The sequence below is a fragment of the Liolophura sinensis genome, chromosome 9 (genome assembly GCF_032854445.1).
Source record: "Liolophura sinensis isolate JHLJ2023 chromosome 9, CUHK_Ljap_v2, whole genome shotgun sequence".
Lineage (NCBI taxonomy): Eukaryota > Metazoa > Mollusca > Polyplacophora > Chitonida > Chitonidae > Liolophura > Liolophura sinensis.
Window position 1 is genome coordinate 3,860,470 of NC_088303.1, and position 13,630 is coordinate 3,874,099.

At 38.1% G+C, this 13,630-nt stretch overlaps 1 protein-coding gene across 1 annotated transcript; it reads left to right on the forward strand.

Annotated features, from left to right (window-relative positions):
• Positions 1 to 562: 562 nt before the first annotated feature.
• On the forward strand, positions 563 to 12,947 carry LOC135475256 (translocation protein SEC62-like). Its single transcript, XM_064755082.1, has 9 exons — positions 563 to 605; positions 1,040 to 1,148; positions 3,497 to 3,602; positions 4,680 to 4,800; positions 7,282 to 7,389; positions 8,269 to 8,352; positions 8,813 to 8,873; positions 10,720 to 10,839; positions 11,232 to 12,947. The coding sequence occupies exons 1-9, from the start codon at positions 570 to 572 to the stop codon at positions 11,738 to 11,740; spliced, it is 1,254 nt and encodes a 417-aa protein (XP_064611152.1). The 5' UTR covers positions 563 to 569; the 3' UTR covers positions 11,741 to 12,947.
• The last annotated feature ends 683 nt before the right edge of the window (positions 12,948 to 13,630 follow it).

Genomic DNA, 13,630 nt, shown 5'->3' on the forward strand with positions numbered 1-13,630 from the left:
TCACGTACCAATCACACAAAAAAGGTCTTTCTCTGTACATGTACGTAACAAGAATCACCTGTGGTTCCTTGCGTTATGATGCTGAAGAAATTAAAAACTGACAGAATTAAATGACTAGGTGCGGATTATAGATTAGAAATAGGCCTAATGGCTCAGCTGCGTATCTCAGCCCCCAACCATAATTACACGCCAGTATTGTAATGGCTCTTTATAATGACTGCGCTTTAATTAATTATCTGGAAATTCCGATTGACATGTTTGTAACAAATTACGGTACCGAGTAGGCCTACATAATTAACATGGCATCTGCAGGTGGTTTTATTCAACAACGGAGCCCATTCATGACGTTGTTTTCATGGAACTTTCAAAGGTGTGCGTATAACGTGCCAAACAACAATTTAATAATATGCATATAAATTATAAGACCATTGCTGGTAGGAGGAAGGTGTTGGAAGGTTGGCTAGACTTACGTTTGACTGGTGGTAGCTTCCCTGATTTATCATATGTTAGCAGACGAAATTTAGCCACGTGATTTGTCAAACTGAAATCGAGGCAAGTTACACGTAAACATGGCGGAAAAGAGAAAGCGAAGGAGACAGGATGAGGTAATTCCCTAAATTTTCATTGACTTTCCTCTTCTTTCTCCTTTCATTTCGATTTTATTAATCGAAAGATGCAGAAGATAAGATGAGAGGGGTTTTAGGATGGCGGTTGCCGTGGAAAATTAGGCCTTTTCAGTCCTGTTTTGGATAGCGTGGTTTATATTACAACAACAACATATGTCGTCGTAGATGACCATCGCACATGTTGAGCCACATGATCTCTGTAACATATGTATAGGGGTAATGTTGTTTAAGCGCTTCTTGATGTGTTTATAGTGTTTACCATTCTCTGTGTAAAGGAAATTCTGCAAATAAAAGCTAGATAACTACAGTGACAGACATGAATATATAGCCTACATGTAATGAAATGTCATCTGTCTTTTTTTTTCTCTTAAATTTTTAGTAAGTACCGCTAACATATTTATGATGAATTTCAGAATGCTGATCCCCCCACAAAAGAGGAATATGCAGTTGCCAAATACCTACGTTTTAACTGCCCTCTTAGGGAGGGAAAGTTGGTGGGCATGTCTGTGCAGTGCTTCATTGGTGAGTCTTCAATTATTTTTTTCTTGCTGTCAGTACATTTGATTGACCTACCTGAAATTTGTCCAGCTGCAACTGCATGGTGTTAGTCAGCTGATGAAATAGAAAACTGATTGTATTGGTCACCCTTTTTTCAGCACTTTTTAACGTGGGTGAGGTATGACAAAAGAAATTTGGACACCCTACAGCTGCTATAAGAAAATGGTCTCAAAAAGAGATATTTGGACACCCTCTTTTACATTTCTGTTTAACCCCTAATTCAGCGAGCTAAATGACCTCCCTCCTTATTTAACATTCTGACATTTACCTTGTGAGTCAACATTTAGCTGGCCTCCAATCCTTTGTGTGCATGCAGCTCAAAGCGCGCTGGCCTGGGAAGCAGGTACCTAAAAAGTCGAACTTAGCCAGGAATGAATTATATTTGTCATGATCTCCAGGGCAGGCACAGCGTGAACGATTTTTTTGTTTCTGCTCAGAAGAAATTTGAGCAATGCTTAATTCTTTTATACTTTGAGTTTTTCTACTACATGCATTGTTGAACGTCAAGGGGTAAAATCAAAGACGTTTGCGTCGCGTTACGACTCGCCTTACAGTACTCAAGCTTGGGCAACGTCATTTCAGCGTAGGGTGTTCTCACAGGTGTTGAATTTAAATTCATTAACACAGAAGACAATAATGTCCTTGCGAATAAATAAACAACAAACTGCTCTTACAGAGAGAGTTTGCAAAAAGTAATAAAAATTTCAGTAACACATAAGTAAAATTGGTTTGCTGCATATACATTTCACCCTCTGCATTGAAGTGGGAAGTTCGTCATTTTCAGAGGATACACATTTGTTGACTAGTGAATGTACATAGTGGCAGTGTGGAAAAGGTTGTTTAATTGTGCTTAGTTTGTCCAGGTTTCCTGCCTAATAAATAGGTGAATGTTTAAATGGGCATATTTTAATAGGCCTAAAGTCTAATAGGCATATTAGAATAGAAATAATGACTCTTATGAATCTAGTCATTATTGTTCATTTTAATCCGTTAAATGTGGGAGAGTTAAAATTTTAGAATTCGGAGGCGTGCAGCGCCTGGTTCTAAAATTTTTTTAAAACTTTATTTTTCCACTAATATGATAACTCCGTGCGTTTGAACAAAATATGCAGAATAATATTATTGAATAAGGACAGCAGCAATAATGGCATTAAGAGATGTGTTGTTACAGAGTACGTACTGAACAAAATTTCCCACAGTTACTTCCCTTCAGCACTCTGGCATTTACGTGTGGTTTTGTATATTTTACATTTCAGAATTTATGTTTCAAATTGAGGGGGCAAGTATTCTTTGAAAACGACTACATAGTGTGCTAAAATGTGGATATTTATGAATATTTTTGGCTGACAGGACGCGGGTTATACATTAACTGCACCACATCTAGAAAAAATTTGAAGATTTGACCCCAGACTTTAAAGGTAACATTGTGAAAGTGTGCGTAAAGAAATTTTACAAAATCAACAGAACAATGCTTCGTGACGGATTCTGGGTCTGTGAATGAAAGAAGTTTGGGCAGCGCCCAATAGTTTGGGAACCTGAATGTTTTCCGGAGCTAAAATGGCTCGAGATATGGCCATGATTAGAGATAGTACCAGGTTGATTACTGCGACAGAGGTAGGCTTTGTCACTCGAAAAGTTGTGCGTTCAGAAAAGCATGTTTCACTGGTTTAATGTCTATCGATCGAATGAAAAATATCACAAATAAAAAATATGCAATTATTTTTTTATGTGATTGGTGTTTTATGCCGTACTGAAGAATATTTCATTTATACGACGGCAGCCAGAATTATGATGGGAGGAAACTGAGCAGCAGCCCGGTGAAACCCACGGCCATTTGCTCGTTGCTGACAGACTTTCCCGTGTAGAGCTGGAGAGAAAGCCAGCATAAGCTGGACTTGAACTCACAGCGACTGCATTGGTGAGAGGCTCCTGGGTCATTGAGCTGGGTTAATATGCTACCCGCTTTGGCCACAGAGGCCCCTATGATATATGGAGGGAAGTATCTGATTGGATAATGATCTGTTAAGTTCCGGTAGAAACTTACGCCTAGCGATTGGATCTAGGCATAAAATGGAGTGATGTGAAAGCATAGCAATATATGTGTCACGCTTGATTTAATGAAGATGAATATTAGCTGGTCATATTGTCAGAGGAAAATTTGATCACGGTGTGCTATGATTTCTCACCTAAATGTATAGGCTCCAATGATCTGATGGTTTTGAATCATGTACTGTATTAGAATTAAATAAGATTTATGTTTCTTACTACAGTTTATATGTAAAGTTTGTATGTTTTAATTTGTTTGTTGACAGCATCAAAGGCTGTAGATGCCTTGTTGGAATCCAAATGGGGAGCTGGGAAATCAGATTCTGATCTTCTGTTCGGTAACAGACACTCATGTGTCAGCTATTGTGATAAGTAAGTCTCAAATGTGAGCAAATGAGCAAAAGTGTAAAATAGGAAGATGTAGAAATGAGACACTCTTTTTTAGAATTACTTTTCCTACAAGGACCAAATTGTCTGTTGATAATATACTTGTGTGTGTGTACTACAATGTGATTTTATTTGTTCTTCTTCGTTAACTTGCCATTGAAAGCAATGATTTCAAACTTTCTTTGAAAGTAGGCCATGGTCTAGTGGTTAGAGGTGCTTGTCTATTACTCACTGATGTGGGTTTTTTAACATCAGTATTAGACATGACTTCATAGATTTACCTGCTTTCATGGCCTGAGGGGGTCTTGTTTATAAGCGATTGACAATGCTTGTGTGGCCTTTTGCACAATTTTACGATCTCTGGAGATGACTTGGCTTCCACCAATATATCTCTACTTAACACATGGGAAAGTTTCTCAGTAACTCAGACAAGAAGGCACAGTACATGTACATACACTCTAAGGACACATTCGTCGTCATATGACTGAAAAATTGTTGTGTACGATGTAAAACCCTAAATACTTACTCACTCACTCAGTAATTTACCAAAAGTCTGGTTTACCCAGGACACTCTGGTTTCCTCCATTTGTAATACTGACCGCCATGATACAAATGATAACATGTTGTTGTGGTATTACACTACAATCAGACCCAATACAAATTCTTCTTACATGTTTTTAAATTTGTTACATTTTATTTTAAGGACAAAAATTGCTTTTAGCCAAGGTGTTCTCCAGGTGATATTTTCATGCCTGAAAGAATAAGAGGCTTTATTTATTTCATTGGTGTTTTACGCCAAACTCAAGAATATTTCAATTATGCGGCCAGCGTTGTGGTTGGAGAAAACCAAGCAGAGTCTGGGGGAAACCCAAGATCATCTGCAGGTTGTTGGCCGACCATCCCACATGTGAGCTGGACTCAAAGCCACTGCATTGATGGGATCCTCCTGGGTCATTGTGCAGTCTAACCCCTCGGCCACAGAGGCTCCACTTTGTACAAGTAGATAGCATGTACATTAACACTGTCATCAAGTGATGAATGTGTTTCACTTTTCTTCTCCAGACTCCTCCAGAAGGGCCTGTTTCACAGAGCTGCCCGAGTGGAAAAAAAGAAAAGTGACAAGTCCAAGAAAAAGAAGAAGTTAAAGGATGGAGAGGAGGCCGAGCCAGTAGAGGAGGAGAAGGTAGCATTTCTTACAGTAATGTGCGTGCTGTTGGGCCATCATTATAAATTTGTTTGTTGTGGATAACAGATCATGATTTCTCTTTTTTCTAGGAGGCATTTACAAATTCTGATATTTTTTGAATACAAACAGAAAAAAGCTTTGCCAATCGATATCTGCTGATGGGGAAAGCATATGTTCAGTGGCCATCATTGGACAGTTAATGTCAGTGTGACCAATCAATTCCCTTCTTTTATAATGTCATATGTTCTAGGCTGGTGACTGAAAGTTGAAACACTGTTAATATCTATCTTTGGCACATTTCTGTGATTACATTATATGTCCAATCAAACCTAGTGCTCCAAAAAAATGGCACTGGTTTGAGCCAGTTGCAAAAGAGATAACATTCATGAGACAAAGGTCTAAAAATCTTCTGGAAGTTGAACTGGCTTGAACGGCAGGTGGATGGGGAATATGTGTGGGAAATACATGTGAAAGATAAAATCTGCCAGTTTGACTTTGTGCGAGTTGTGCCACAAAGAAGACTATGGATGCTGAGGATGGAAGCACAGATCACTTTGACCAAAAGGAAAGCCAACTCCTGAAGCCTGGTCTGGCCACCAGATGGCGCATGTGTCAATAGCGTTGGGGAATCCCCGCTGTTGCCATTACACCGCAAGATCGAGCCCGAGTCATTAAATCCAAACAATAAAGGTTTACCATGTTAAATAAATTTTGATTCTGTAATGATAGCTTTTTCTGGTTATTTTAACCTGTCATAAGGGTACCAGGAATAATACATGAGAGTGCCTTACTCTTTCCTTGTGATCGTCATTTCATTGAAATAACATCAGCCAAAGGTTATAACAGTGGATATTTAGGCTATGCGTATGCAAAATATCAATACCGGATTAAATGTATTTGAAAAATTATTTTAGTGGATGGAACAGGGTGATTTCATGCATCGAACATATAAGTACATGTAAGAAGGGCAGAAGTACGTAATCAGAAGCTGTTTAACCAAGTGTGTATCATTCAAGGAGAGTAACTGTCAGAATTGTCGAAATGAACAGAAATCTATTTTCTTGTCAGTTTTGCCAAGCAGAATCCAAAATAATGATGCCTTCACCTTTTGCATACCATTAGTGAAATGTTTGCACATTATGGAATAATCAGTTGATAATGAGAATAATCAAGGGGATAATTATGGAAATCTAAACCACTGTTTTATAAATTTTGTTAAATGTGTCAATTTAATTTTAAAAAATGCAAATAGAATTAAATTTTCTGTTAAAACATCAAACAAGTTACTATTTGAAGTCCCAATAGATGTATTGTTGATAGGCTATTTCGCACTGTCTTGCATGCATTTGTTAAAATACAAAATCCAGGAAAATTCAAAATACCCTTGGTTTCCATGGCACCGCAAATATGAACTAACCTTGTTGATCAACTTTATCTCATATTGTGACTAAAGAGTTTGTGCAAATTAAAAAAGAATTTGTAAAATGACGTACACCTCTGATTTGAGCTGCTGGAGAAAGAGTTGTATGCCAAGGCAGCCAAGAAAGTTGAAGTGGCACGATGGTGTTAACTGAAATGGACAGCTGTCAACCTCTGACGTGAGAGTAGCTCTTCACTGAAAGGGAACTTGATGCAAACTGAACAATCAAGATGTATAAATTCTGAACCTAAGCAGGTGGTGAAAGTAAAAAGTCTTATCTTGGGGATGAAAACTGCCTTTTCTTGATTCTCTGTAACAGGCTTTGTAAGGCTCATAACTGGCCTAGAGAGCATCTATGGCCCTCTAGAAGCCAGAGGGTCCACTGGGGCTTAGTTGGCCCCTGAGCCTCGGCCTTTTGAAGCTTAATATCAGCTTTTTCCTTTGCTCACAATAATGTCTGAGGTGTGAATTAAACTGAAGAAATGTCAGCTTTTACAAACCTGTAAATTCTCAAATTGTCTCAAACCAGGCAAGATGACGTCTGTAAGACTCAGGTTGACTTAGTCTAAATCAAAGGGCTAAACTGTAGGCTTCAATTTAATAGGCAATGCTTAGTTGTACCGGTTGTGTGGAGGTAGCCTGATTATGGTGTTGTCTAAGTAGGGATGTTTTCTGTTCACAACCTCATCAATAAAGGTAACAAATCAGCATAAAAATGTATATCAGTGATAAAGATCTGACTGATATGTATCTCTAGAGAAGCTGTAAAATACCAGTGAAGTTTGTCACTCTCAGTGCATGTGTTGTTTCCTTACAGTAGAAACTGTCTTCACATTGAAGAAGAGTAGTGTACGTGTTTAATGTAGGCTGTCAACGTGTCAGTTTAGGCTGTGCATTTCTGTGGTTTCTTGCTCATCACTATCAGGTCTGATTTTTGGTACTGAACGCCTCACAAAGTCAGTCGTGATCAGACATCCGATACTTGGATAGTACTGACCAGACGCTTGCGACTGTTACAGACAGTATTGACATTTCTTGTTTTTTTTACTGTAATCAAGGAAAAAGACAAAAAAGGCAAGAAGGAGAAGAAATCAAAGAAGGAGAAAGATGAAGGTGAGAAGCCAGAGGAAGTTGAGAAAAAGCCTGCAGAAAAAGAAGAGAAAAAAGTAAGGCTCCAACATTTGTTCCGCATATTTGTCATTGCCATTCTGGAAAAGCATAAGTGACTGAGTAAACAATTTTAGTATGTAGATGTACTGTAATCCTTTAATAGTGTTTTTCAACTTGTATTTCATACTCTTTTCAGGATTGTTAATCTCATTTGTGTATTTCTGTTGATTCCATAAAGTCTGTCTAGCATAAGATACACATCACTAACATTGTAAGACTAGGGTTGCTATGATTGTTGTTGAGAAGTAATGCTTGGGAAGGTCTGCCAAGAACCTGCAGATGGCTGTGGTTTTTCTTGGGCTTTGCTTGGTTTTCTTCCACCATATTGCTGGCCACTGTCACATATTAAAGTGGGGCCTCCATGGCTCAGTTGTTTAGCGTGCTGGTGCGGCATAATGACCCAGGAGCCTCTCACCAGTGCCATCGCTGTGAGTGGCTCATGTTGGCTTCCTCTCCAGCTGCAAGTGAGAAGGTCTTCCAGCATCCTGCGGATGGTCGTGGGTTTCCCCTGGGCTCTCTCCGGTTTCCTACCACCATAATGCTGGCTGCTGCCGTGGAAGTGCAATATTCTTGAGTACAGCATAAAACACCAGTCAAATAAATAAATGTTAAAGTAGGGAAAGTAAATAAGTAAATGCAAGTAATGCTAAAGCCAGAACGAGGTGAATATATATATTTCATGTTTTGTTAGAAGTGAAACAGTGACATGAGTGAATGGGAGATAACTTCATGTAATTGGGAGGTAACTAATCAAACACACTGATACCAGTGTATTACGTGCTATTACTAAATACATGTACACGTGTTGTTATACTGAAATTGTGTACCAGATTAGGTAATTTATATGAAGTGATGTATTTGACTTGCACTTGAAGGAAGAAGACAAGGATAAGAAGAAGAAGGAGAAGAAGCTGAAACTGGTGATGCATGAAGACCAGATGTTTAAGGACGGAGATGAGGTACAATGAATGTCCTGTCTAGGTGGCTTATTCACTGCTCTATATTCCTGTATTAGATTTAAAGCAAGAGACTGTGACTGTGAGTAGATCCCTATATTTCAGCCGGATTTATAAGGGGGAATCAGGCTGTGATGTGGTGGTTGTTAAAGTGGGCTTGCCTTTCAATTGCTAAGACACACGATGTGTGAGCTCAGCCCGGCCTTGGATTGTTGACATTTAGCAAAAGACGAACCTTGTGTGCCATTAGCACTTCTGACGTTTGTTAAGAGAAACCTTATGGTTTCCTCACCCATAAAATGTACTGTTGTACATGTATTAGTGAAATGTTCTCAAATGTGACATTGATCAACATTCAAATAATTAAAGAAATAAATACAATACAATAAAAAAAATCAGTAATACATGTATGTATGTTTTGTTCATGTGTTTTTTTTAATTTTTTTTTTTTATTTATCATCAGGTGTATGTGTGGATTTATGATCCTGTGCCCCTGAAGACGTTTATCATTGGTTTGTTACTAGGTGAGCCTCATTAGTTAGTACATAGAACCGCAAGCATACAGACATTCTTTACTTAGACCTGGGATTAAGAGACGGAGGGATAGGAAGTAAAATTAAAGTTTGGTAGGGCTGCCTTTGACACAGGTGAAGAACACCGCTACAGAAATTGTACTTAAAAATTGTAATGATGTTGGGTCTGGTTATCCGATCAACTGCCCAAGGCGACTTGTCCAACATTCATTCCAAAACCATGCCCGGTGACTGAAATCTCGGAGATTACGGATGGTAATTGCCATGTCAATAATTTTATGTCCATGAGTTGTGTTCTTTATCCTCAACTGCATCAAAACAAAAAAAAAGAAAGAGCATGTTTTATTTACATTGAATAGTTTTGAATGGGTCGGTGAAGTGGGTTAACAATCGGAGATCATGTAACAATTAAGAGTCACACAGAGAAGGACTTTCACACCTGTAACTGTTTACTTATTTGATTGGTGTTTTACACCATACTCAAGAATATTTCACTTACAAGATAGCCACCAAAATTATGGTGGGATGAAACCGGGCACAGACCATGGGATACTTATGTTTATAAGTCACATTGGGGGATCTGGGTAGACGGATAAACAACACATGGGAGATCGTGGAAAAATGGTCACAGATACATTGAAAATGTCTTCTTCAAGTTTGGCTTTTATGAACAAAAGCCCCATCATCAAGGTCAAAAGAAGAAAAGAAGACATGAAAGCCGAATATTTGAACGAGTGTTGAACATACACACGGCTCATTTATGACAGGACATAACACCCATTCATGTAGCCTCTGGCTTCTGGATTGTCTCTTAGAATAGCCTATAATTTCACACAGTTATCTGTTGGTATCATCATGAGGCATATTTTTCCGTGTATGTTAAGAAGTGAATATCGGCAGGTGATTTGACCATAACCTAGTGAGCATTACAACCTGTGTGTGGACTGTATGTTCATCGGCTCTGTCCGCGTAGTCATCGACTCATTCAAACAGCCGACGATAGTTCCCGAAGCTGTCTAGACATGTCTGGGCTTGTCGCACGCTACCCAGACCTTGTGGCGACACTGCCTGGGCTAAAACAATAGCGAGTCTAACACCGTGAGCTCTGACAGCAAAGTTTCATATCTCTCTGCCTCTTAATCCCAGGTTAGACTTAAGTTAGATGACATCTGCTACCGTTCATAACCAATATCCAGGCTCCCAAGCACTCAGGTAGGTTTCAAATGTGGGAGAACATGAAAACAAAAACATCATTGACTGATATATTATGGGATAAGGAGTGAGCTTCAACTGAATACATGACAGCTTACAAGTTGGGGAGAATTGTGCACAAGTGTGAAGTGAAATTTCCGCGAATATGCATGTGGCTGTGCTGAATTGTGATGGTGAATACTTGACAGTGATGGTAAAATCAAATGTCTCGTCCAGCTCTGTTGATATCATTGGGAAACATGGTGTGCACTAAACATATATATGCACAAGATTTGTAATAGTTGTTGTAAGGTGCACTCACGATAAGACAGTGCTGTTAAGATTATTGTTCAAAGCGCATTTTCAACAACCTTTTGCACAAACACGTGTAGATGTATTTATAAATTTGCAATTGAAGCTTATTTAATTTATTATTATTTTGCAGTGAAGTACAGATAAGTTTTGTATCCATGAATTTCTATTGGGCTAAAAAAGTCATTTCAGACAAATAAATCTGAACTGATTGCAATAAGGCATATTTATTGTTTTCAATTTTTTTGTTCAGAAATGCCCTTGTTTAAATTAATGTAAAAATTTGATGCCTCAATCAGATTTGTGAGTAGTAAACATTCACTCTTGTCTTCAGTCCTAGGTGCAATTGCCCTGTGTTTGTTCCCGTTATGGCCATCTGAGGTGCGAATTGGGGTCTACTATCTCAGCTTGTCTGGAGCTGTCTTTGTTGGAGTCATTCTGTTACTTATTGTTGGTAAGAGAATCATAAAGGCTAGAATATTGTTGCATTATACCATGTATATCTTGAATTTAAAACAGCCATGTTACAGACCAACAAGTAATCTCCTGATAATAAAAAGAGTAATGTGTAAAGGCTTGAAATCATCCTAAATTGTGCAATGCTTACCATGTAAAGAGCAGCTGCTGAATTCCATTGTGGGGGAAAATTGAGAGTTTGTATCAGTCGAAAATTGTGCACAGTGCAGAAATATGGTCTACATTAGAAGATATATCTAATTGTGTTTGATCCATGCGAGTCAGTTTTAACAGTGTATAGGTTAATATCTGGATTCCATAAACCCATGAGTTGCTCAATCAAGCTGCAGTAAGTCAGCCACCCAGTTTATGTCTTTGTTTTCATTGCAGTAAGGTTCATCTTGTTCTGTTTCATCTGGGCATTGACACTTGGAAAACATCATTTCTGGTTCTTGCCCAATCTAACGGAAGATGTGGGATTTTTCGACTCCTTCCGGCCATTGTACAAACATGATTACTATGATGGAACCAAAACAGAAAAAGAAAAACCTCGTGGGAAAAAGAGTAAAGAGAGTGATGAAAGTGACAAGGACAGTAAGCAGGGTAAGGGCGATGCAGAGGCAGTGCTGAGAAGTAAAACCACAAAGGACAGCAATGAAGACAAAGAGGAGCAGAATGGGTTTGAACTTGTGGAAAAGGAGGATGTGGATCAGTTTGAAGTGGATGGAGAACACATTGTAGACGATGAACAGGAAGTGGACAATGAAAACGACGTGGAAGGAGAAAATGATGTTGATGAGGAAAATGATGATGAATCTCCAGAAAATGAAGATGATGAAAATGATGATGATAACCAAGAAGATAACTCAGATGAAAATGAACCCAAAAAGACAAAGTGATTTAATTACAGCTGGGTATTTGTTTTGACACTGTGGTGTTCTAGATTAGAAAAAAACCTGATACATGTTCACTGTTCTTCTTTATTATATACGGTTTTACTTGTTTTTGAACAAGCTTGTTTTGTTGTAAGTGTTTAACCCTCTATTTGGAATGCAACATTTTTAACTCTACAGGAGAATGTTGATGTATTTATGATGGATATTGAGAGGAAGAAGTGATCTATAATGAAGATCACTTGTACAAGATTGTGAATCTGTTAACATGTATGTTGGTTAAAAATGAAAAGTTTTCACTGGCATAAAAAAGGGTCGGAAAATTCAAGCCACATTTAGTTCATCTAGTCAGTTTTATGCAAAAATGTCTCAACCAGTTCAGTTCTAACAGTTTTCTTATCAGTTGACTGTTGCCAAATTGGTACTGCTGTTCTTTGCAGTTAAAAGATTAGTGTAGAAGAAGGGCATATTCTGTTATCTTTACCATGTACTGTAAGGGGATATTCTCTTATCTTTACTGTATAGAACAAGGGGATATTCTCTTATCTTTACTGTATAGAACAAGGGGATATTCTCTTATCTTTACTGTATAGAACAAGGGGACATTCTCTTATCTTTATTGTATAGAACAAGGGGATATTCTCTATTTTCATTGTAGAAATAGGAATATTACCACAATCTTTTAGCTTTGTAGCAGCTTCTGTGCACAAGTTTTATGCATATGCTACATATAATTTGAAACCGGAGCCGTTTGGTTATACATGTACCATCAAAACGGAGAACCCAGACATTAGTGCAACAAAATCGTAATGTAAAGGAAATGCTGACTTGTGTTCTTACACGTTAAATATTGGTGCTTAAAATTTCTTCAGGAGACACGAGATAGGGGAAACAATCCAATTCTTTGGTGTGAATCGTTAAGAGTAGTCTGCCCCTGTTGGTGGTCGTGTTGAAATGTTTGTGTTGTTGTTTTTAATGAGTTTGTAACATCATTTCTGGTGAAACATTGTGGAATGTATATAATAGTAAACCAAGGCTTCTGATTGTATGTAAATTATTGACTGATAACAGTTTCAACCAAACTCATGTATGTAGACAAATCACTATTTCAGCGTAGAGAATCCTTGAGCAAGTTAATTAAAAACGGTATATGAGTGATGATTTCTAATGTCTCTGGCCATAAGTAGTTGATATTGTGTTCCTACCAAGGATTTTTTTTTTTTTGGGGGGGGGGGGGACAAGAAAAACGATGATGGTGATTTAAGAATGCATTGAGCCTGCATGTTTCAGTCACCAGAACTTGGAGTGAAGCGATCGTTTGTTTCTAGGACAGGCCTACATTAGGTCGTCCACTAACAAAGCCGTTGTATTTCTCTTATTACCATTCTGTGAATTTGGCACTTAAGGATTATATATGATTATATATGATAGTAAGTGTCGAAGTATGTTCACGTTTTTCAAGCGTGTTATGCAGGAGTCAGGTAATTGGAGCAAAGTGTAAAATGTCTGACATGAAGAAGAAAAGCGACACCAGTTAATGCAATATCTAATAAGTTCTTTTCTTGAAGCCCTAGAAAATCTATTCGTTGATGAGTGACTTCATTTAGGACGCCATCATTACTGTAGACCAAATTTGAATAATTTGGCGTGCGTGTCTTTTGTTTATGATTTTATGTACCGGTCAACATTATCCCAATATTTATTGGAATAAATTTAGTGTCTAAATTTGCTCATGATGACATAGATATTCCATGCCTTAGCATGTAGATGTAAACTTGGAGGGTTGACCTGCAGCTGCATGGATTTCAGAGGGCCCATTGTTAATTTAGCGCTGAAATTGTGCTCAGAGCACGTGGTTGGTTTTTGTCAAGAAAGCATGTTAATGCGCATGCCTTG

Coding starts and splice junctions, on each gene's coding strand:
- LOC135475256 (XM_064755082.1), top strand. CDS start 570: ATGGCGGAAAAGAGAAAGCGAAGGAGACAGGATGAG. Junction 4,801..7,281: donor AGCCAGTAGAGGAGGAGAAG/GTAGCATTTCTT, acceptor ACTGTAATCAAG/GAAAAAGACAAAAAAGGCAA. Junction 10,840..11,231: donor CATTCTGTTACTTATTGTTG/GTAAGAGAATCA, acceptor TTTTCATTGCAG/TAAGGTTCATCTTGTTCTGT.